The following is a 25450-nucleotide window of genomic DNA, read 5'->3' on the forward strand; positions in this document are numbered from 1 at the left end:
TGAGGTAGGCAATCTTGGAACGGTCTGTGGGAAAACTTGAGGGTTGGAGCTCGAAGGTGAGGGAGCATTGGGTGAGGAAACCCTGACAAGAGCTTGGATCCCCAGAAAAGGGCTTGGGAGGTGGTAGTCGGGGCTCCGCCAACCGAGAAGGCCTGTCGTCACTGGGAGGTGACCGGGGGAAGGGGGAGAACCAAGGAGGCGTTCAAAGAGCTGGTGAAGGGAACTCATCATTTCGGCCAGGAGTTGAGAATGTCTAGCCATCAGCTCCTCTTGTCGGCTGAGAACGGCTTCATGGCGCTGGAAAGAAGCCTCATGTCGAATGATCACCGCCAACAGGTCCTGGGAACTGAGTGTTTCTGGGTCCATGATTGGTCTTGGTTATTCTGTCACAAGCCGGGCTAGAACTCCGGTCTCAAATGTGTAGAGCTGGGGGTACTACCCCTTAGCCACAGAGGAGATGTTGTAGGACCCAAATGAAACACCCCAGGCAATACTCCAGGTAAGTAGATTTAATGTTCCAAAACAGGAGGCAAAACAAAACAACTCCCCGAGGGAGAAAAAACAAACTAAAGATAACTTTGAATAACTTACTAGGACTGATACGGTGGGACAAAGCAGGAGACACATAGACAGGACGCAATAACCAAGTGAGAAACAAGGGGAAAACACACAGCTAAAATACTCAAGGGGAAACAAGGCACAGGTGACATAGATAAGCTAATTAGGACACATGAGGAAAAACTAAGGCAAAGGGGAACACAGCTGACCTCTAGAGGCCAGGAGACAAACAGGGGAAGCAGGAAGCTGACAGTACATTCCACAGAGCTGGGCTTTACGGAAGAGTGGCCAGAAAAAAGCCATTGCTTAAAGAAAAAAATAAGCAAACACGTTTGGTGTTCGCCAAAAGGCATGTGGGAGACTCCCCAAACATATGGAAGAAGGTACTCTGGTCAGATGAGACTAAAATTGAGCTTTTTGGCCATCAAGGAAAACGCTATGTCTGGCGCAAACCCAACACCTCTCATCACCCCGAGAACACCATCCCCACAGTGAAGCATGGTGGTGGCAGCATCATGCCGTGGGGATGTTTTTCATCGGCAGGGACTGGAAACTGGTCAGAATTGAAGGAATGATGGATGGCGCTAAATACAGGGAAATTCTTGAGGGAAACCTGTTTCAGTCTTCCAGAGATTTGAGACTGGGACGGAGGTTCACCTTCCAGCAGGACAATGACCCTAAGCATACTGCTAAAGCAACACTCGCGTGGTTTAAGGGGAAACATTTAAATGTCTTGGAATGGCCTAGTCAAAGCCCAGACCTCAATCCAATTGAGAATCTGTGGTATGACTTAAAGATAGCTGTACACCAGCGGAACACATCCAACTTGAAGGAGCTAGAGCAGTTTTTCCTTGAAGAATGGGATAAAATCCCAGTGGCTAGATGTGCCAAGCTTATAGAGACATACCCCAAGAGACTTGCAGCTATAATTGCTGCAAAAGGTGGCTCTACAAATTATTGACTTTGGGGGGTGGTGAATAGTTATGTACGCTCAAGTTTTCTGTTTTTTTGTCTTATTTCTTGTTTGTTTCACAATAAAAAATATTTTGCATCTTCAAAGTGGTAGGCATGTTGTGCAAATCAAATGATACAAACCCCCAAATAATCTATTTTAATTCCAGGTTGTAAGGCAACAAAATAGGAAAAATGCCAAGGGGGTGAATACTTTCACAGCCCACTGTATATATGTGTTTCTCATTTTAACCCATTAGACTGGCACTTAATTAATGGAACAACCCCAGTAAACACCCTGTACCTTTTAGACTTTAAATACCTGCACTTTGTTACTAACAGCCCATATAACTGCCTGAAACTAAACCATCCTGCCTGAAAACTATTAGGACAAATTCACACAACATATTTATACCACCTGTTGCGTCCTGCGTGAGTCGGTGACAGGCAACGAGGGAGTATGTTTTGTCGTCCTGCAGAGTATTAAAAAGCATAGGGCTCTGATCAACCTTTAATTCTACAGACGCCAGGCAGTCAGTCACTGTGGCATCACAGAAAGACTATATGAATATTTGTTTTGACAACAAAATACCAACCACACACAGCTTGCCTGCCTCCTTAGAAACGTTGGCAACTATCAAATAGAGTGAAGACTCACTACTGACGCTTTGAGTACCAAGCCTTTATCTGCCTCATGCTGTTTGTGTATATAATATACAGTATGTTATGCATGTGTGGGTGTCTGTTTGTGTATATAATATACAGTATGTTATGCATGTGTGGGTGTCTGTTTGTGTATATAATATACAGTATGTTATGCATGTGTGGGTGTCTGTTTGTGAGAGAGAAGAAAACAGAGAGATGCTTGGCACTGATGTTTCCACTATTTGTGTTCATGTGTTCATGTCTCTCTGCTCTAACTTCAAACAAAAGAGAAACCTGCGCACTGCTCTTGCTCATATCACTTAAAGCTTTAATAAAATAAGTAATTCGAGCAAGGGCAGTGTACGGGTTTCTCTTTTCTTTTAAGTTGGCACATTATTCCCACGCACCTGCAACTAGATAACTCAGATATGCAAGCGCTTTTTAAAATGTTTAATGTCTCTCTGCTCTGACAGGGTAAATTGGGTGAGATTGGACCACAGGGACCTCCTGGCCCACCAGGACCTGAGGTAAGACAACAAACACTGATATCATTAAAGCCACACTCTGTTAAATGTGTGATATTGTGTTTCTGTCGCTTTAATGGTCATTGAGCTACTGATACAGCTCAATATGATGTCATAAAATGATGTCATAAACTTCTGTCATATAGTGCTATAAATGGTCAAACAACTAAACCATGCAAACTGAACCAATCATAAAAACATATCTTCCTGATCTAAGAGTGTATTCCTACACAGTGTTGTTATAGTCAAGTTCAAATTCTAGTTCTGTTGGGACCATATTGTATCCCTGTCCTATTATTTGCCAGAGATTAGATCTTTTCAAGTTCAAGTTTCAACTTTATTGTCCCAGAGGGAATTGGTGGCAGAGATGGCATAGAGAAACCGTCCTGAGACTGTCTGAGACGGTCTGCTCCACTACCTGTGTTCTGTCTGGGGTCAGGGTGTAAACAGATAAACACTATCACTACACTAACACCATAAAACACTATCACTACACTAACACCATAAAACACTATCACTACACTAACACCATAAAACACTATCACTACACTAACACCATAAAACACTATCACTACACTAACACCATAAAACACTATCACTACACTAACACCATAAAACACTATCACTACACTAACACCATAAAACACTATCACTACACTAACACCATAAAACACTATCACTACACTAACACCATAAAACACTATCACTACACTAACACCATAAAACACTATCACTACACTAACACCATAAAACAATATCACTACACTAACACCATAAAACACTATCACTACACTAACACCATAAAACACTATCACTACACTAACACCATAAAACAATATCACTACACTAACACCATAAAACACTATCAGCCCCATATCTCTCTTTATCTTTACCCTCTGATTAGACCGTGTGTAAAAGCAACATGGGTACAGGTCCATATTAACTATAGTCATAGCTGTATAGTGCCTTTGTATAGCATCTATCTTTTTAGTTGATCACAGGTTGTCACAACCAGGTGAGACAGTGTGTAGAAGCCACGGGTACAGGTCCAGTGTAATGCCTCATAGTGCTGCCTCTCTCCCAACCCCAGGTCATGCTAAACTCCTGTCCTGATCCATGAGACAGACACGTGTAAACAGTAGATAAGCTAACAGAGAAGACACAGTAGTGAACTAAAATCATCATGGGCACAGGTCCAGAGTAGTGCTTTAGAGCCTCTTTATTGCTGCTCCCTATCTCTACGGCTGCTGCCTCCCTCCCAACCCCAGGTCAGCCACTGTCCTGTGTCGAATGAATGTTAAACACTTGAGATAAGGTCGTGAACTTGGGGGGACAGGATACACACAACAAGCAAACTGAACCATCACAGAAATACTTTGATAGCACTCCTTAAACCCACCACAGAAATACATTGATATCACTCCTTAAACCCACCACAGAAATACATTGATAGCACTCCTTAAACCCACCACAGAAATACATTGATAGCACTCCTTAAACCCACCACAGAAATACTTTTATAGCACTCCTTAAACCCACCACAGAAATACATTGATAGCACTCCTTAAACCCACCACAGAAATACATTGATAGCACTCCTTAAACCCACCACAGAAATACAGTACATACAGTAAACTTCCCTTCATTCCTGCGTCACATTGGTTCTGATATATTCCCAATCTAGCAGATCTACCAGATAGCAGGAGACTAGGAGATTACCATTAATAGGAATATATAGGATTTGGAGAGTCAAACTAATCCAAACGTATCCTGTAATGGTCTTGGTGTGTGCATATCATGTGAATCACAGACTAGATGTGTTTTATGTTTTATCAAACTGAATCCAACAATGTCTCACTTTTTTTACCGTCCGTCCTATAAATGGTATAAGTCTACTTCATGGTGGTTGTATTTGACTGTTTGTTGCCTTGTCAAGATAAAGAGCCCAGAAAGGTTCACTCCATTTTAATCTCTTTGGTCCTATTAAAACGCCACATCTGTAAATCTGATAGATCTCCATAGCTTTCTCTCCCCCTCTCCCCTCTCCTTCTCCCTCCCACCAACTCTCCACCCACTCTCCCCCTCTCCTTCTCCCTCTTCCTCTCTCCCCCTCTCCCCTCTCCTTCTCCCCCTCTCCTTCTCCCTCTCCTCCTCTCCCCCACCAACACTCCCCTGTTTTAATTGAGCAGGCCATGCCATGCTGAGGCAGGTGTGTCTGACAGTCTTCAGCCAACATCTCTATCCATCACCCCCTTTACATATGGTTCATATAACATAGCTAAGCCCTGTCACTCTTTAGATACAGATGTATTGACGTTGCCTACCCTGTCTTACAGAGGGGCAGTGCGCTCTCTGTTCTCATCATTGTCAATCCATAAAGTATGTTTAGAAAGAGGGGAAGTGTGGGTCTGACCCTGACCCTGCCACATATAGCAATGTACAAGCATGTAGTCACCCTATGTGGATAATCCTACACTCCCTTTATGTACACACATATCTAAAGGCACGATGATGTAATAGAATGGAATATAAAGTAACTGAATACATGCAGGTGTGTTCAGGAGTTCAGGTGTGTTCAGGAGTTCAGGTGTGTTCAGGTGTGTTCAGGAGTTCAGGTGTGTCATGTTAGATGTGGCATCAAACCTACATGATCACATCAGTCATGTGATTAATGATGTCATCAATGAACCAGGTGGTTCATTTTTAACTCTTTGTTTGAATTTCATCCTGTTTTGTTTCTCAGGGTTTTCCTGGAGACATCGGTGTGCCAGGTCCCAACGGCCCTCCTGGACCTAAGGTAAAGACAAGACAAGCACTGTTTCCACAACTCAACTCTATCCCAAACAAAATGCTTAATCCTCAGCAGGGGTTGTAACCAAAATTATTTGTTTTGTTCTGAACAGAACCATTACTTCCACTGTTCCGACCTGCAAAATAAAGTTCTGAACTGGTTCGAACCCCAAAAAAGTACCGGTTTATAATGTTCCTTTCTGTTCCTTTATAAACTTCTGAAATATATATTGTTTTACATTTAGCTCGACATTAAATGACTTCACCAATCAGTGCGGATAGAACAGCTTAGGAGCGGGCAAGCTATAGCTCAGTGAGTTGTTTACATGCGCAATGGACAGACAAGTGTAGGGTGACTGAAATCTTACGGAGCGGCCTAGCTAGCTAACAAGCTTGTTTGTGCAGAGCGGCGCCAGAATGAAAAACACGTCTTACCTTTTTGTAGTTAATAAATCCAATGTGAAACGTGATAACTATAGTATTCTTAACTAGCATTGAAAAGTTAATCCATTCTTCTGTAATAAAAAATATTTCCCTAATTTCTGAATCATGCTTGTAACGTCAGTAGGTTACAGTAAACTATTCATCAGAGGGGAAGGGGCAGCTAGCCTACACACACACTGGTAAAGATGTCCGGCTGGCAGGCCGACGCTGGAATATGTTTCTGAGTGACAGAGTGAGGGCTTTGCATAGGCGCTTTGTTACGTTTTTTTGTGGGACTGAAAAAAATGCCTGGAACATAAAATAACGTAATTAACCGGTTTGCTTTTAAAATAACGGTTCTGTTCCGAAACAGTATACAGTAGATCACTTTTGTTCCCAGTTCTGATTATGTTCCTCGAAAAATTTCTTTATTTTCCGGTGTTCTGTTCCCTGAACCGGTTCCAACCCCTGATCCTAAGTGCATCTTTTTCTCGTGAGGGTTAATGTATATGTTTTTGCTAATAGCAACTCAACACATCTGTTTTGTATGAATGACATACCAGGTGTCCTGTTATGTTTCAGGGCCTCCTAGGTACCAGAGGGCCACAGGGACCCCCGGGGCCAAAAGGAACAGAGGTATGAGACATTTATTCCCCCTTACATTATCAAGAACTTAAGCTTGTGGGTAAGAACCACTAAACTACATCATACTCAGAATACTGCAGACACAACTGAACATGCAGGAAGCGAACAATATTTTGTTTTCATTTGATTACAAAACAGATTCTCCGTTTATACCTAGTCAGAGCAGTTGAACCTGCAACCAGAGTTGAGGTGATTGGCAATGCTAGAGTAGGTTCAGGCTATGTGGAACACTATGGGGAGCCGTAGAGTGATTCCAGGTTCCAGGGCATGTTCCACTGTATTGTATAATGTCATGATTCATCACTGGCTGCTAATAAAAACAAGGCAGGCTCCAGGGTTTTTCAGGCAGCAGTGGAAAATAAGAACAGAAGCCTTGGCAGTGTGTACAGTACGTACACCTTTCCATTGTGCTAGTTTTACAGTATTGGCACCCAACTCAACTGTGGTACAGAGTTGGGAGGCCCCTCACTCTCTCGCACTCTCTTTCCTGGCATGGAGTCTTATTGCATAGCCTGCAAGAAAATGCTGTAGAGTTCAATCACTATGGCATTGATTGATGTTAATAACTTTCACTTCAGCTGATCAGAGAAAATGCCTCAAAGCAGAACATCATACATGCTGATCATTGGACTCATCAAGCTCTCCTTCAGGCAGTGTGAACATAGAGACAAACATCCAGGTCACTCTGCTAGGGAGAACACAGTGATCGATGAGAGTACACACACACACAAACACACGCACACAAACACAAACACACACACAAACACACACACACAAGCGCACAGGCTCTTGCATGCCTTCTGTGGCTTTAACATTAGTAGATCTGTGCATAAGGGGTGAGATGGGATGACAAAGTGTGAGAGTTACTCAGCCAGTGTTACTGCCAGTGCCGAGTGATGTTACCACGTCCCCATATCCAGCTGTATGTGATGTATTGCACTGTGTTTACCTGTTTTACTGTGTATTTTCAGGGTGATGAGGGACCCCTTGGCCCACCTGGCAGCCCTGGTACTGCTGTAAGTGTCTCCAGGCCCTCTTCAAATCACACTGCAGATACACAACCTGCATGTTTTTCTGTTGGTCCCCATCTCCACCCATTTCCAGGTGTTTCTTGTGTAAAGGTGTTTCGTCATGAAGGAACACAGATGAGATGTGATAAAACATGAAAAGCGGATGCATCCTGTAATGTGTGTGTGTGTGTGTGTGTGTGTGTGTGTGTGTGTGTGTGTGTGTGTGTGTGTGTGTGTGTGTGTGTGTGTGTGTGTGTGTGTGTGTGTGTGTGTGTTTCTCCACAGGGGAGAGTTGGAAGGAAAGGCTACATAGGGGAACCTGGACCCGAGGGAATGAAGGTAAGAAGTTACTATCAGCTTGCGTACTGTACACATGCTGTATTGGACTGTTTAGAAAAACAACCAGCTTTCCAGCCAACACAGTGTCAGTGCCGAGTGCTGAAGCGCGTATCGCGTAACAATCTTCTCTGCTCGGTTACAACTCTCACTCACTCACGAGTTTCAAACTGCCTCTGGAAGCAACGCAGCACAATAACTGTTCGTCGGGAGCTTCATGAAATGGGTTTCCATGGCCGAGCAGCCGCACACACGCCTAAGATCACCATGCGCAATGCCAAGCGTCGGCTGGAGTGGTGTAAAGCTCGCCGCCATTGGACTGAATCTGGGTTTGGCGGATGCCAAGAGAATGCTACCTGCCCGAATGCATAGTGCCAACTGTAAAGTTTGGTGGAGGAGGAATAATGGTCTGGGGCTGTTTTTCATGGTTCGTGCTAGGCCCCTTAGTTCCAGTGATGCGAAATCTTAACGCTACAGCATACAATGACATTCTAGACGATTCTGTGCTTCACACTTTGTGGCAACAGTTTGGGAAAGGCCCTTTCCTGTTTTAGCATGACAATGCCCCCATGCACAAAGTGAGGTCCATACAGAAATTATTTGTCGAGATCGGTGTGGAAGAACTTGACTGGCCTGCACAGAGCCCTGACCTCAACCCCATGGAACACCTTTGGGATGAATTGGAATGCCGACTGCGAGCCAGGCCTAATCGCCCAACATCAGTGCCCGACTTCACTAACGCTCTTGTGGCTGAATGGAAGCAAGTCCCCGCAGCAATGTTCCAGTGGAAAGTCTTCCCAGAAGAGTGAAGGCTGTTATAGCAGCAAAGGAGGGACCTACTCCATATTAATGGCCATGATTTTGGAATGAGATGTTCGACGAGCAGGTGTCCACATACTTTTGGTCATGGTGTGTACTATCTAATTGAGATAGCATGCATACCACTTTTGAGGTCTTAGTTTAGTTGTCTGGTTGATGTTTTTCTCTTTAAAACAAAGAGCAGGATTCCAGACGTGTTCCTCACGTTACTTCATTAGAGTTAACTGGTGTGAACCCAGCGCGAGGCCTTGTGCCATCATTATTATAGCTGCTCAATGTGGCAGACATTTATTAGTCAGAATTACAGTTTAGTTTTTTCCTCTGAATGCCATGCAAATCAGTGTCCCTGTGTTTGTGAATGAGTTGGGCTCTTGGGTTAGTTCAAGGGGATAAATGTGTTGAGGCTTATTAACAAAGAGAAGGAATTCGCCCTGGACTGTGATTAGAGCATAATGAAACCCGCAGGAGGGAAATAAACAGAAACATAAGAAATCAAGAGCATTTCCATGTGTGCTTTTTAATCAATTGTTTATTTAAAACCCTGTGTGTTCAAGCTGTTGATCATGTGACTGAATGACCAATGGCTGGATCTTAACATCGTAACACACAGGAAGAAAACATACTAATGTTTTGTTTTGATGTTCTGGTTTTCAGGGGGAGACGGGGGACCTTGGCGGCATTGGAAAGAATGGACTGCAAGTGAGTCTGGTGTTTTTTGCTGACTATGCATGGGGTAGGGTGGAGGAAGAGGAGGAGGAGGAGGAAGAGGAGGAGGGGGGGTAGGGAGGTAGAGGAGGAGGAGGGGTAGGGTGGTGGATGAGGAGGAGGAGGTGGGGGGATAGGGAGGAGGAGGGGTAGGGAGGAGGAGGAGGGGTAGGAGGGGTGGTTGCGTAGGAGAGCACACATGAGAGGGATAACCACTTACCACAGACTGTAGCTAGCTAGCTAGGACCCCTTTGAAGCCAAGGAGGAGCCTCGGGCTCCATGTAAAAAAAAGACCTCAGCTCAGAAACACATGGAGCCTCTAATGAACGCCATTACATCACTTTCCAAATAAATCAAATCTGGAGGGTCTGAGAGAGACTGCCTATAGGTTGACTAACTACAGGTTAGCCCTGGGTCAGGAGATAGGTTCCTGGGCTGAATGCGTTCAATGTGTTCACAAAGGCTTTATTGTGTCACCTAGAGAGCCCTTAATGCAACATGTTGCCAGTAAAACATTTGAACCAATCATTAATTGGGAGTTTTTATGATTTGATCAGCTGTATTTTAGGGCGACCCTCCAATTAAATCACAGTAATAAAGAAATGACTTATTATGCCTCCCGGCTGCCTGCCTCTGCCTCTACTCACAGACATTACAGTACAACTCCATATCTCAGCTGCCTGCATGCCTGGGGCTATGCTAAGGCTTATACCTTACTGTGGAGATGTGTTTTGCGGTTGGCTACTGTGTTTTCATACGCTGGCTTTATGTACTGTACGGATGAAACTGTCAGGTATTGCAAACGTATGTTGTTTATTATATAGATTAGAACAGACAGGAATGTAGATGTCTAGTTTGCACCAGCTGTAGATGATTAAGACTTCCAGCCACACACTGGAGTGTTCCACACACAGAAATGCTCATCTGTCAAACACAGAAATGTTTAGAGGAACCAGTGCAGCACTGCAGCGTCTTTCACACCTCTGGCCATATTGGCCCAGCCCCAGCATCCTCTCTGTTTAGCAACAAATGGCCAACGTTGGCGTCTGATTTTTCCAGGGGGAAAAAACCTTCTTCCTCCCTCCTCATCCACTCCTTCCTCTCCTCCCCCTCTTCCTCTCCTCCTCCTCCCCCTCTTCATCTCCTCTTCCTCCCCCCTCTTCCTCCCTCCCCCTCTTCCTCCCGTCCAGTTTCCAATTAATGCAGTCCAGAAGTGTCGTCTGATCCCTCCTCTCTGTCTGTCCCCATTCCCACTCTATACAGCCCTCCTCTCAGACTCAGCTCTACAGTCTACCGCTAACATGCTCCAGATGTGGCCTGTCTCTGTCAAACACACCACTTATTGAGTAACTAAGACATGATGGGGAAAGATAGAAAATAGACTGTGAAGAAATGTAGCCACTAAAACACACAAGACATCCAAGTACAGAACATCTCTTCTACAAGAATTAAATACATCTCTTCTACAATAATGAAATACATCTCTTCTACAAGAATGAAATACATCTCATGTACAATAATGAAATACATCAGGAGCCTCCCGAGTGGCGCAGCGGTCTAAGGCACTGCCTACTCTAATGACACCAGCTGGACGGTGTTTCCTCTGACACATTGGTGCGGCTGGGCCAATGTGTACAAAAAGAATGAAATGCATCTCTTGTACAATAATGACTTTTTTTTTTTGCCTCCTGTAAGACAACCACAGTGACCACACTGGGTTTAGCAGTTGGCCAAACTTTTTTTCAGCCTCTAACTATCCTTTTCAGGATGCACTGGGATAAGAGATGCAGCTCCTCTCCTCACCATAGACTCTGGCTCTGGGCCAAACCTCAGCCCTTTATCCAGATGACTGATCTGGAAGTGATTATTCTCTTGATGTTTTTTTCTAATATTTACATTAGCCAGTGTTCTCTTCATTAGCAAGAGGTCCACAGGTGTATGGCAAAGGTCAGTGGGATGTTAGATCGCTCTTATAGCTGGGCTAGAACTTGGCTGATGTAGGCATGCTATACAGGGCTGGGCGGTAGAACACAGTATAGAATTACATTGTTTGTTAAGAGTCCCAAAAATGTGAACCGAGCATGGAAAAAGGTCCTTTCATTACTCAGCCCCCTGGTCTTGGAATTCCCTCCAAGCCAACCTAAAACTTCAAAGGACAAATAGATGAACAGGTTGTTGAGACATGTAGTTGTTTCTAGCCACTAGCCACTAGTTTGTGTTGCGTTATGTAAGGAAAAATGTTGTTTTACTTCACACACCACACACATCCACTTTGTTTGCTGTTGTATTTGTGCTGTTGTCAGTGTCTTCTGTCTGTGCTGTCTGTTTTGGTTTACATTTGTATTTTATTTTTAATCTCAGTCCCCGTCCACACAGGAGGGCTTTTGCCTCTTGCCAAGCCGTTATTGTAAATAAGAATTTGTTCTTAATTGATAGCCTGGTTAAATAAAGGTACACATTTTTTAATAAAATTGAATCAGCCCAGGTTAAATGGATGGTTTCTGCAGTATACTGTATTTACTCAGGATTGGTTGGGATAACACACAACAGTCAGGTAAATACAGTACATGGATACAAGAGTGTATGTGAAGCAAACAAAGGTCCCAGACTTTAGAAAACTGCTGCTGGGCAAAAAGTATCCTATAGATAAAGAAATGAGAGACCTGCACACGGAATATGCTCCCCAAATACAATACCATGTGTGGAATAGGAATATGGCTTGTGAATACTGTGAAAGGAATGCATGTTTTTATTGTGTTGTTCATACGACACGAAATTAGCGTTTTACATATATTTCATTGCCTCGTTACTTTATTAACAACATGAAACATTGCATGTAATAATTACATTGTTCAGTTTAATGTACTCAACTTTCATTGAGGGAATTTCCCCTTGGTTCCTTCATGTAATTTCCTTTCAAAAGCATGTGATGGCAGTGCTTACCCCATCCTCACATCACTATGACCCCCTGCATTCCTGCTGTCAAAACAGGTTGAAAAGAACCTTCTGATGGGTGGGGATCATGTCTCCCCTCATAGACGTACTTTACCCTGATGTGTGTATACTATTGACCACTCTTTCTTCTTTCTCTCTCTCTCTCTCTCTCTCTCTGTCTCTCTTGTCGCTCTCTCTCTCTCTCTCTCTCTCTCTCTCTCTCTCTCTCTCTCTCTCTCTCTCTCTCTCTCTCTCTCTCTCTCTCTCTCTCTCTCTCTCTCTCTCTCTCTCTCTCTCTCTCTCTCTCTCTCTCTCGCTCTCTCACTCTCACTCTCTCTCCTCTCCCCCTCTCTCTCGCTTCTCTTTCTCTCCTCTCCCCCATCTCTCTCTTCTCTCTCTATCTCTCTCCCATCTGCAGGGTCCAGCAGGCCTGATCGGTACGTCAGGGGGAATAGGAGATCCTGGTGAAAAGGTAGCGTGGTGTTTTTTTTGCCATTAGGCTTTCGAAGTGGGTTAGCCAGACGCTGAGGGTCAGGCAGACAGACAGACAGACACTGACCACCCTCACGTCCACATCAATAACAATATCATAAACATCACTCAGCCATTACTGTGTTCCCACTGTCTCCTTAGAGTTCACTCAACCAACCCTGCATCTCAGTCTCACACATTGAAATGTAACTTGAAATGTAAAGTGGTCTTTTCCACTTTGTGGCAAAGCAAGCAAACACAAACCACACACACTCAGCTGGGTCATGCTCCTCAAATACGTGAGTCATTTTAAGTCTCCATGCTTCATGAGGAAAGAGAGACCCCTCGGGGCTGTTTCCCAACTAGTTCCTGTGCTTATAACAACACTCAACCCCAATAATCACCCTTCAACCCTCAACCCTCAGAACTCAGCTTCCCCTGCTGCTCCCTGACTGTTGACTTAAATTATTTTACTGAGGTCCTAACTGCTGATTATTGACATGCACTCAGTTGGATGCCCCGGTCCCGCTCCCCAGCCAACCCAGAAACCCCATCTCTCTGTCAGGACACTGCTCTGAAATGCTCACTCTCTCAGAAAGACCTACACCTCTCTCTTTCTATCTTTCTCTCACTCTCTCACTCTCTCACTCTCTCTTTCTCTCAATTCAATTCATTTTCAATTTAAGGGCTTTATTGGCATGGGAAACGTATGTTAACATTGCCAAAGCAAGTGAAGGAGATAGTAAACAAAAGTGAAATAAACAATACAAATGTACAGTAAACATTACACTAAGAAGTTCCAAAAGTTGTATTATGTATATATACAGTGTTGTAACAATGTGCAATAAGTTTGCACATTGGCAGGTTATCTTTGTTTCTGTCTTTTCTGTGTTTGATCAACTGTAACTCTGAACCCCAAGGCAGTATCTATGACTGATGTAACTACTGTATAACTGTGGCCCATATCTGAATATAAATTATATTTCCTCTTTGGCTTTCAGGATACCTGTCTGAGAGTTCTGTACACCATCACTGTAGCCTCCAATGTTCTCTTCCCCTTAAGCTCTGTCTGTCTGTCTGTCTCTTAATGCTCTTCTGTAGCCTTGACCTGTGTTTCTCTTTCTTTCTCTCTCTCTCTCTCTCTCTCTCTCTCTCTCTCTCTCTCTCTCTCTCTCTCTCTCTCGCTCTCTCGCTCTCTCTCTGAGACAGACCTACCCCGTCGTTGCCCCTGCTTATTACTTCCACTGTATCTGTCAGCACCAGCACCAGCAATACCCTGTCAGCCTGTGAATTCCTTTCAGATTATATACATTTAATCCAATTACGCAGTCTGATTTAGACAGATTTTTCCAATACAGAGCTAAAACTATTCTCTGTTTCTGAGTACTGTAGGCTGGTTACAAAGAGGGAGTAGTTTATCAGTGCTTGTACAGTCATGACAGGAGAACAGGGGATTAAAACATAAACAATACAGACTGATAGAGACTAGAGGAGAGACCCAGTGTTAGATACTAGAGGAGAGACCCAGTGTTAGATACAAGAGGAGAGACCCAGTCAGACTGTTAGATACTAGAGGAGAGACCCAGTGTTAGATACAAGAGGAGAGACCCAGTTAGACTGTTAGAGACTAGAGGAGAGACCCAGTGTTAGATACTAGAGGAGAGACCCAGTCAGACTGTTAGATACAAGAGGAGATACCCAGTGTTAGATACAAGAGGAGAGACCCAGTTAGACTGTTAGATACTAGAGGAGAGACCCAGTGTTAGATACAAGAGGAGAGACCCAGTTAGACTGTTAGATACTAGAGGAGATACCCAGTGTTAGATACAAGAGGAGAGACCCAGTCAGACTGTTAGATACAAGAGGAGATACCCAGTGTTAGATACAAGAGGAGAGACCCAGTCAGACTGTTAGATACTAGAGGAGAGACCCAGTTAGACTGTTAGATACTAGAGGAGAGACCCAGTTAGACTGTTAGATACAAGAGGAGATACCCAGTGTTAGATACAAGAGGAGAGACCCAGTCAGACTGTTAGATACTAGAGGAGAGACCCAGTTAGACTGTTAGATACTAGAGGAGAGACCCAGTGTTAGAGACTAGAGGAGAGACCCAGTCAGACTGTTAGAGACTAGAGGAGAGACCCAGTCAGACTGTTAGATACAAGAGGAGATACCCAGTGTTAGATACAAGAGGAGAGACCCAGTCAGACTGTTAGATACTAGAGGAGAGACCCAGTTAGACTGTTAGATACTAGAGGAGAGACCCAGTTAGACTGTTAGATACTAGAGGAGAGACCCAGTGTTAGAGAGTAGAGACCCAGTGTTAGAGAGGAGAGGAGAGACCCAGTGTTAGAGAGGAGAGGAGAGACCCAGTGTTAGAGAGGAGAGACCCAGTGTTAGAGAGGAGAGGAGAGACCCAGTTAGACTGTTAGATACTAGAGGAGAGACCCAGTGTTAGAGAGTAGAGACCCAGTGTTAGAGAGGAGAGGAGAGACCCAGTGTTAGAGAGGAGAGGAGAGACCCAGTCAGACTGTTAGAGAGTAGAGACCCAGTGTTAGAGAGTAGAGGAGAGACCCAGTCAGACTGTTAGAGAGGAGAGACCCAGTCTGGCTCATCCAGCCACAACCTACAGAGTTTAACTGTAACAAGCCAGGCCAGTCCTGTTACACAGTGTAAGTGGGTTTTAGTATAGACAGACATTAGTATCAACTTTAAAGGCCAACTCTGTGATATTTACAGCCGTCACTCTAGCCTGTACTGTGTTCAGGAGGCTCTCACATAACGTCTCAAGGCCTGTGGAGCGGTTGAGCAGTGAGGTTTGATGGTTTGATGTATGAAGGTTCAGGTCAGTGGTGGTGCAGCGGTTAACGATCCCTCTCCTGTGCTTGTGTTTCCCAGGGTGACCGTGGTCCTGCAGGTCCATTGGGTCTTCCTGGGGAGAAGGGGTCCAGGGTAAGTACGGAACTAAGTACAGAACGTCTAAATGCACCACTTAGAGAGAGTGTCTGGAAGCGCTACACTGGTGGCAGGTTATCTTTGTTTCTGTCTTTTCTGTGTTTGATCAACTGTAACTCTGAACCCCAAGGCAGTATCTATGACTGATGTAACTACTGTATAAATGTGGCCCATATCTGAATATAAATTATATTTCCTCTTTGGCTTCCAGGATACCTGTCTGAGAGTTCTGTACACCATCACTGTAGCCTCCAATGTTCTCTTCCCTTTAAGCTCTGTCTGTCTGTCTCTTAATGCTCTTCTGTAGCCTTGACCTGTGTTGTTCTCTTCCCTTTAAGCTCTGTCTGTCTGTCTCTTAATGCTCTTCTGTAGCCTTGACCTGTGTCTCTCTTTCTTTCTCTCTCTCTCTCTCTCTCTCTCTCTCTCTCTCTCTCTCTCTCTCTCTCTCTCTCTCTCTCTCTCTCTCTCTCTCTCTCTCTCTCTCTCTCTCTCTCTCTCTCTCTCTCTCTCTCTCTCTCTTTCTCTCTCTCTCTCACTCTCTCTCACTGTCTCCCTGTTAATACTCTTCTGTAGCCTTGATCTGTGTGCCTCTCTCTCTCTGTCTGTCTGTGAATGATATTCTGTAGCCTTGACCTGTGTCTCTCTTTCTTTCTCTCTCTCTCTCTCTCTCTCTCTCTCTCTCTCTCTCTCTCGCTCTCTCTTCTCTCTCTCTCTCTCTCTCTCTCTCTCTCTCTCTCTCTCTCTCTCTCTCTCTCTCTCTCTCTCTCTCTCTCTCTCTCTCTCTCTCTCTCTCTCTCTCTCTTTCACTCTCTCTCTCTGTCTGTCTGTGAATGCTCTTCTGTAGCCTTGACCTGTGTCTCTCCCTCTCGCTGTCTGTCTGTGATTGGTCTTCTGTAGCTTTGACCTGTGTCTCTCCCTCCCTCTCCCTGTGGTTAAGCCCTGCCTGTGTCTGTGAGCGTTCTAGTGTAGCGGAGCGTTGTGAGCACTGCAGTGTTCTGTAGAGTGTCTGGAGACAGAGAGAGACTGGTTGATGTTCCTAGCTGACCTAGGGCCTGTGGACAGACAGCTCCAGGTTTGTGTCTTTGGTCACCAGCCCTGAGCTTCTGGCTGGCTGGCTGACTCACTGGCTGATCGTCTGGCTGCTGACTGGCTGCCTGCCTCCTTGGCTGGCTGGCTGACTGGTTGGCTGGCTGACTGGATGTCTGACTGGCTGGCTGGCTGGCTCCCTGGCTGATCGTCTGGCTGCTGACTGGTTGGCTGGCTGCAGCCTACTCTGTCTGTCAGTGGGATGAGTGATGGTGGCCCTGGCCAAACCTTCCTGTCCTGTAACAGCCATACTGCAGACAAGCAAAACCACAAAGTCAAGGGCTTCAGGAATAATTCAGTGTTGATGTCAGGGTCCTTGTAAAATATTGTTTTCCTTTGAAATGATTGCATAACAGAGATGGAGTTTCATTTGAATTATTTTCTTGCTGAGCTCAGCAATTTTATTTTAGTTAACTGTTGGCATAGATTGGATGTACAAAGGGAGAGTTGCACACACACACACTGCTCCCTGTACTAACCAGAAATCTTGGCTGTGTTCCTCTCTCTTGTTGTGACGCTCTGGCCTTAGTTTGAGCTTAGTACGCTGAAGGAGAGACTCTTCTCAATCAATCAACCAATCAATCAATCAACATTCACATTAATGGTTACATGCACAGAAAAGGAAATGGCCTCAGTCTCATTTACATTTACATTTACGTCATTTAGCAGACGCTCTTATCCAGAGCGACTTACAAATTGGTGCATTCACATTATAGCCAGTGGGATAACCACTTTACAATTTTATTTTATTTTTTAGGGGGTAAGGGGGGTAGAAGGATTACTTTATCCTATCCCAGGTATTCCTTAAAGAGGTGGGGTGTCAAATGTCTCCGGAAGGTGGTGAGTGACTCCGCTGTCCTGGCGTCGTGAGGGAGCTTGTTCTACCATTGGGGTGCCAGAGCAGCGAACAGTTTTGACTGGGCTGAGCGGGAACTGTGCTTCCGCAGAGGTAGGGGAGCCAGCAGGCCAGAGGTGGATGAACGCAATGCCCTCGTTTGGGTGTAGGGACTGATCAGAGCCTGAAGGTAAGGAGGTGCCGTTCCCCTCACAGCTCCGTAGGCAAGCACCATGATCTTGTAGCAGATACGAGCTTCAACTGGAAGCCAGTGGAGTGTGCGGAGGAGCGGGGTGACGTGACAGAACTTGGGAAGGTTGAACACCAGACGGGCTGCGGCATTCTGGATGAGTTGTAGGGGTTTAATGGCACAGGCAGGGAGCCCAGCCAACAGCGAGTTGCAGTAATCCAGACGGGAGATGACAAGTGCCTGGATTAGGACCTGTGCCACTTCCTGTGTAAGGCAGGGTCGTACTCTCCGAATGTTGTAGGATCGGGTCACCGCCTTGATGTTAGCGGAGAACGACAGGGTGTTGTCCAGGGTCACGCCAAGGCTCTTCGCACTCTGGGAGGAGGACACAACGGAGTTGTCAACCGTGATGGCGAGATCATGGCGGGCAGTCCTTCCCCTGGGAGGAAGAGCAGCTCCGTCTTGCCAAGGTTCAGCTTGAGGTGGTGATCCGTCATCCATACTGATATGTCTGCCAGACATGCAGAGATGCGATTCGCCACCTGGTTATCAGAAGGGGGAAAGGAGAAGATTAGTTGTGTGTCGTCTGCGTAGCAATGATAGGAGAGGCCATGTGAGGATATGACAGAGCCAAGTGACTTGGTGTATAGCGAGAATAGGAGAGGGCCTAGAACTGAGCCCCTGGGGGACACCAGTGGTGAGAGCACGTGGTGCGGAGACAGCTTCTGCCACGCCACTTGGTAGGAGCGACCGGTCAGGTAGGACGCAATCCAAGAGTGAGCCGCGCCGGAGATGCCCAGCTCGGAGAGGGTGGAGAGGAGGATCTGATGGTTCACAGTATCAAAGGCAGCAGACAGGTCTAGAAGGACAAGAGCAGAGGAGAGAGAGTTAGCTTTAGCAGTGCGGAGAGCCTCCGTGACACAGAGAAGAGCAGTCTCAGTTGAATGACCAGTCTTGAAACCTGACTGGTTTGGATCAAGAAGGTCATTCTGAGAGAGATAGCAAGAGAGTTGGCTAAAGACGGCACGCTCAATAGTTTTGGAGAGAAAAGAAAGAAGGGATACTGGTCTGTAGGTCTGTTGGTTTTTTGAGAAGGGGTGCAACTCTCGCTCTCTTGAAGACGGAAGGGACATAGCCAGCGGTCAAGGATGAGTTGATCAGCGAGGTGAGGTAAGGGAGAAGGTCACCGGAGATGGTCTGGAGAAGAGAGGAGGGGATAGGGTCAAGCGGGCAGGTTGTTGGGCGGCCGGCCGTCACAAGTCGCAAGATTTTATCTGGAGAGAGAGGGGAGAAAGAAGTCAAAGCATAGGGTAGGGCAGTGTGAGCAGGACCAGCAGTGTCATTTGACTTAACAAACGAGGATCGGATGTCGTCAACCTTCTTTGCAAAATGGTTGACGAAGTCATCCACAGAGAGGGAGGAGGGGGGGAGGGGGAGGAGGATTCAGCAGGGAGGAGAAGGTGGCAAAGAGCTTCCTAGGGTTAGAGGCAGATGCTTGGAATTTAGAGTGGTAGAAAGTGGCCTTAGCAGCAGAAACAGATGAAGAAAATAGAGAGGAGGGAGAAAAAGATGCCAGGTCCGCAGGGAGTCTAGTTTTCCTCCATTTCCGCTCGGCTGCCCGGAGCCCTGTTCTGTGAGCTCGCAATGAGTCATCAAGCCACGGAGCTGGAGGGGAGGACCGAGCCGGCCGGGAGGATAGGGGACATATAGAGTCAAAGGTTGCAGAAAGGGAGGAGAGGAGGGTTGAGGAGGCAGAATCAGGAGATTGGAGGGAGAAGGATTGAGCAGAGGGAAGAGATGATAGGATGGAAGAGGAGAGAGTAGCGGGAGAGAGAGAGCGAAGATTGCGACGGCGCATTACCATCTGAGTAGGGGCAGAGTGAGTAGTGTGGGAGGAGAGCGAGAGAGAAAAGGATACAAAGTAGTAGTCGGAGACATGGAGGGGAGTTGCAGTGAGATTAGTAGAAGAACAGCCTCTAGTAAAGATGAGGTCAAGCGTATTGCCTGCCTTGTGAGTAGGGGGGGACAGTGAGAGGGTGAGGTCAAAAGAGGAGAGGAGTGGAAAGAAGGAGGCAGAGAGAAATGAGTCAAAGGTAGACATAGGGAGGTTGAAGTCCCCCAGAACTGTGAGGGGTGAGCCATCCTCAGGAAAGGAACTTATCAAGGCGTCAAGCTCATTGATGAACTCTCCAAGGGAACCTGGAGGGCGATAAATGACAAGGATATTAAGCTTAAATGGGCTAGTGACTGTGACAGCATGGAATTCAAATGAGGAGATAGACAGATGGGTCAGGGGAAAAATAATGTCCACTTGGGAGAGATGAGGATTCCTGTGCCACCACCCCGCTGACCAGATGCTCTCGGCGTATGCGAGAACACATGGTCAGACAAGGAGAGAGCAGTAGGAGTAGCAGTGTTTTCAGTGGTAATCCATGTTTCCGTCAGCGCCAAGAAGTCGAGGGCCTGGAGGGTAGCATAGGCTGAGATGAACTCTGCCTTGTTGGCAGCAGAACGGCAGTTCCAGAGGCTGCCTAAGACCTGGAACTCCACGTGGGTGGTGCGTGCAGGGACCACCAGGTTAGAGAGGCAGCAGCCACGCGGTGTGAGGCGTTTGTATAGCCTGTGCCGAGAGGAGAGAACAGGGATAGACAGAGGCATAGTTGACAGGCTGCAGAAAATGGCTACAATAATGCAAAGGAGATCGGAATGAAATGAACTAAACATCTGGGAAAGGAGAGAGCGGGGCCTCCCACACCACAACACCTAAATATAACTCTCCCAACTTCCACCTCAGAAACTATAATTGTTGTAAACTACAGCGGTTCAATGTTTTCTAGAGTTAACATCTTACTTTGCATATGTACTTCTGTTTTTCTTTCACTTTCCTCACTAATTGTTAGTCCTTTCTTCTGGTTTCTGTTTTGGTCCAAGGGGTATCCAGGCTTACCAGGCGGTCCCGGTGATGTAGGTCTGCAAGGCCCATTTGTAAGTCTTCAGCAACTAAACTTTGTTGTGAAATATGTCTGATGTTCTATCCCACTCATATAATGTTAGGATGGCATTTCTCTCTCTCTCTCTCTCTCTCTCTCTCTCTCTCTCTCTCTCTCTCTCTCTCTCTCTCTCTCTCTCTCTCTCTCTCTCTCTCTCTCTCTCTCTCTCTCTCTCTCTCTCTCTCTCTCTCTCTCTCTCTCAATTCAATTCAATTCAAAGGGCTTTATTGGCATGGGAAACATATGTTACCAAAGCAAGAGAAATAGATAATAAACAAAAGTGAAATAAACAATACAAAATCAACAGTAAACATTACACTCATTTTCAAAGGAATAGAGACATTTCAAATGTCATATAATGGCTATGTACACTACCGGTCAAAAGTTTTAGAACACCTATTCATTCAAAGGTTTTTCTTTATTGTTACTATTTTCTAATAGTGAAGACAACACACTTTGAAGTAACACATATGTAATCATGTAGTAACCAAAAAAGTGTTAAACAAATCAAAATATATTTTATATTTTTCAAATAGCTGCCTTGATGACAGCTTTGCACACTCTTGGCATTCTCTCAACCAGCTTCACCTGGAATGTTTTCCAACAGTCTTGAAGGAGTTCCCACATATGCTGAGTACTTGTTGGCTGCTTTTCCTTCACTCTGCGGTTCGACTCTTCCCAAACCATCTCAATTTGGTTGAGGTCGGGGGATTGTGGAGGCCAGGTCATCTGATGCAGCATTCCATCACTTCTTCTTGGTAAAATAGCCCTTACACAGCCTGGAGGTGTGTTGTTGGGTCATTGTCCTGTTGAAAAACAAATGATAGTCCCACTAAGCCCAAACCAGATGGGATGGCGTATTGCTGCAGAATGCTGTGGTAGCCATGCTGGTTAAGTGTGCCTTGAATTCTAAATAAACCACAGACAGTGTCACCAGCAAAACACCCCCACACCATAACACCACCTCCTCCATGCTTTATGGTGGGAAATACACATGCGGAGATCATCCGTTCACCCACACCGCATGTCACAAAGATACGGCGGTTGGATCCAAAAATCTCCAATTTGGACTCCAGACCAAAGGACAAATTTCCACCGGTCTAATGTCCATTGCTCGTGTTTCTTGGCCCAAGCAAGTCTCTTCTTCTTATTGGTGTCCTTTAGTAGTGGTTTCTTTGCAGCAATTCGACCATGAAAGCCTGATTCACACGGTCTCCTCTGAACAGTTGATGTTAATTGAACTCTGTGAAGCATTTATTTGGGCTGCAATTTCTGAGGCTGGTAACTCTAATGAACTTATCCTCTGCAGCAGAGGTAACACTGGGTCTTCCATTCCTGTGGCGGTCCTCATGAGAGCCAGTTTTATCATAGTGCTTGATGGTTTTTGTGACTGCACTTGAAGAAACTTTCAAAGTTCTTGACATTTTCTGGATTGACTGACCTTCATGTCTTAAAGTAATGATGGACTGTCGTTTCTCTTTGCTTACTTGAGCTGTTCTTGCCATAATATGGACTTGGTATTTTACCAAATAGGGATATCTTCTGTATACCCCCCCTACCTTGTCACAACACAACTGATTGGCTCAAATGCATTAAGAAGGAAATAAATTCCACAAATATACTTTTAAGAAGGCACACCTGTTAATTGAAATGCATTCCATGTGAAAGAATGCAAAGAGTGTGCAAAGCTGTCATCAAGGCAAAGGGTGGCTATTTGAAGAATCTCAAATATAAAATATATTTTGATTTGTTTAACACTTTTTTGGTTACTACATGACTCCATATGTGTTATTTCATAGTTTTGATGTCTTCACTATTATTCTACAATGTAGAAAATAGTAAAAATAAAGAAAAACCCTTGAATGAGTAGGTGTTCTAAAACTTTGGACCGGTAATGTACAGTGTTGTAACGATGTGCAAATAGTTAAAGTACAAAAGGGAAAATAAATAAACATAAATATTGGTTGTATTTACAATGGTGTTTGTTCTTCACTGGTTAACCTTTTCTTGTGGCAACAGGTCACACATCTTGCTGCTGTGATTGCACACTGTGGTATTTCACCCAATAGATACAGTGGGGGAAAAAAGTATTTAGTCAGCCACCAACTGTGCAAGTTCTCCCACTTAAAAAGATGAGAGAGGCCTGTAATTTTCATCATAGGTACACGTCAACTATGACAGACAAAATGAGAAAAAAAATCCAGAAAATCACATTGTAGGATTTTTAATGAATTTATTTGCAAATTATGGTGGAAAATAAGTATTTGGTCAATAACAAAAGTTTCTCAATACTTTGTTATATACCCTTTGTTGGCAATGACACAGGTCAAACGTTTTCTGTAAGTCTTCACACACTGTTGCTGGTATTTTGGCTCATTCCTCCATGCAGATCTCCTCTAGAGCAGTAATGTTTTGGGGCTGTCGCTGGGCAACACAGACTTTCAACTCCAAGATTTTCTATGGGGTTGAGATCTGGAGACTGGCTAGGCCACTCCAGGACCTTGAAATGCTTCTTACGAAGCCACTCCTTCGTTGCCCGGGCGGTGTGTTTGGGATCATTGTCATGCTGAAAGACCCAGCCACGTTTCATCTTCAATGCCCTTGCTGATGGAAGGAGGTTTTCACTCAAATTGGGATGCCAAATGTTATGTTCCTTTTGATGGCGTAGAAGGCCCTTCTTGCCTTGTCTCTCAGATCGTTCACAGCTTTGTGGAAGTTACCTGTGGTGGTGATGTTTAGGCCGAGGTAGATATCGTTTTTTGTGTGCTCTAGGGCAACAGTGTCTAGATGGAATTTGTATTTGTGGTCCTGGCAACTGGACCTTTTTTGGAACACCATTATTTTTGTCTTGCTGAGATTTACTGTCAGGGCCCATGTCTGACAGAATCTGTGCAGAAGATCTAGGTGCTGCTGTAGGCCCTCCTTGATTGGGGACAGAAGCACCAGATCATCAGCAAACAGTAGACATTTGACTTCAGATTCTATTAGGGTGAGGCCGGGTGCTGCAGACTGTTCCCTATATCCATCCTGCCCTGCCTTTCGAAAGTATTTGAAAGCCAAGTTAACAAACAGATCACCGACCATTTCGAATCCCACCGTACCTTCTCCGCTATGCAATCCGGTTTCCGAGCTGGTCATGGGTGCACCTCAGCCACGCTCAAGGTCCTAAACGATATTATAACCGCGATCGATAAAAGACAGTACTGCGCAGCCGTCTTCATCGACCTGGCCAAGGCTTTCGACTCTGTCAACCACCGCATTCTTATTGGCAGACTAAATAGCCTTGGTTTCTCTAATGACTGCCTCACCTGGTTCACCAACTACTTCTCTGATAGAGTTCAATGTGTCAAATCGGAGGGCCTGTTGTCTGGACCTCTGGCCGTCTCTATGGGGGTGCCACAGGGTTCAATTCTCGGGCTGACTCTATTCTCTGTGTATATCAATGATGTTGCTCTTGCTGCTGGTGAAGCTCGGATCCACCTCTATGCAGACGACACCATTTTGTATACATCTGGCCCTTCATTGGACACTGTGTTACAAACCTCCAAACGAGCTTCAACGCCATACAACACTCCTTCCGTAGCCTCCAACTGCTCTTAAACACTAGTAAAACTAAATGCATGCTCTTCAATCGAACGCTGCTTGCACCCGCCCACCCGACTAGAATCACTACTCTCGGCGGGTCTGACCTAGAGTATGTGGACAACTACAAATACCTAGGTGTCTGGTTAGACTGTAAACTCTCCTTCCAGACTCACATTAAGCATATCCAATCAAAAGTTAGATCTAGAATAGGCTTCCTATTTCGCAACAAAGCCTCCTTCACTCATGCTGCCAAACATGCCCTCGTAAAACTGACTATCCTACCGATCCTTGACTTCGGCGATGTCATTTACAAAATAGCCTCCAACACTCTACTCAGCAAATTGGATGTAGTCTATCACAGTGCCATCCGTTTTGTCACCAAAGCCCCATATACTACCCACCATTGTGACCTGTACGCTCTTGTTGGCTGACCCTCACTACATATTCATCGCCAAACCCACTGGCTCCAGGTCATCTATAAATCACTGCTAGGCAAATCCCTGTCTTACCTTAGCTCACTGGTCACCATAGCAACACCCACCCGTAGTCTGCGCTCCAGCAGGTACAGTGAGGGGAAAAAGTATTTGATCCCCTGCTGATTTTGTATGTTTGCCCACTGACAAAGACATGATCATTCTATAATTTTAATGGTAGGTTTATTTGAACAGTGAGAGACAGAATAACAAAAAACATTTCCAGAAGAACACATGTTAAAAATGTTATAAATTGATTTGCATTTTAATGAGGGAAATAAGTATTTGACCCCTCTGCAAAACATGACTTAGTACTTGGTGGCAAAACCCTTGTTGGCAATCACAGAGGTCAGACGTTTCTTGTAGTTGGCCACCAGGTTTGCACACATCTCAGGAGGGATTTTGTCCCACTCCTCTTTGCAAATCTTCTCCAAGTCATTAAGGTTTCGAGGCTGACGTTTGGCAACTCGAACCTTCAGCTCCCTCCACAGATTTTCTATGGGATTAAGGTCTGGAGACCTGCTA

At 45.2% G+C, this 25450-nt stretch overlaps 1 protein-coding gene across 1 annotated transcript in view; it reads left to right on the plus strand.

Annotated features, from left to right (window-relative positions):
- LOC121532954 (collagen alpha-1(XXIV) chain) overlaps positions 1 to 25450 on the plus strand; it is a 179574-nt gene that overhangs the window by 81019 nt on the left and 73105 nt on the right. Inside the window, exons 20-28 of the mRNA XM_045205811.1 lie at positions 2628 to 2681; positions 5422 to 5475; positions 6474 to 6527; positions 7508 to 7552; positions 7832 to 7885; positions 9356 to 9400; positions 12759 to 12812; positions 15710 to 15763; positions 20809 to 20862. Of these exons, the coding sequence (XP_045061746.1) occupies positions 2628 to 2681; positions 5422 to 5475; positions 6474 to 6527; positions 7508 to 7552; positions 7832 to 7885; positions 9356 to 9400; positions 12759 to 12812; positions 15710 to 15763; positions 20809 to 20862 (468 nt within the window). The remainder of the gene's footprint in view (positions 1 to 2627; positions 2682 to 5421; positions 5476 to 6473; positions 6528 to 7507; positions 7553 to 7831; positions 7886 to 9355; positions 9401 to 12758; positions 12813 to 15709; positions 15764 to 20808; positions 20863 to 25450) is intronic.

Source organism: Coregonus clupeaformis, chromosome 20, assembly GCF_020615455.1.
Source record: "Coregonus clupeaformis isolate EN_2021a chromosome 20, ASM2061545v1, whole genome shotgun sequence".
Taxonomy (NCBI): domain Eukaryota; kingdom Metazoa; phylum Chordata; class Actinopteri; order Salmoniformes; family Salmonidae; genus Coregonus; species Coregonus clupeaformis.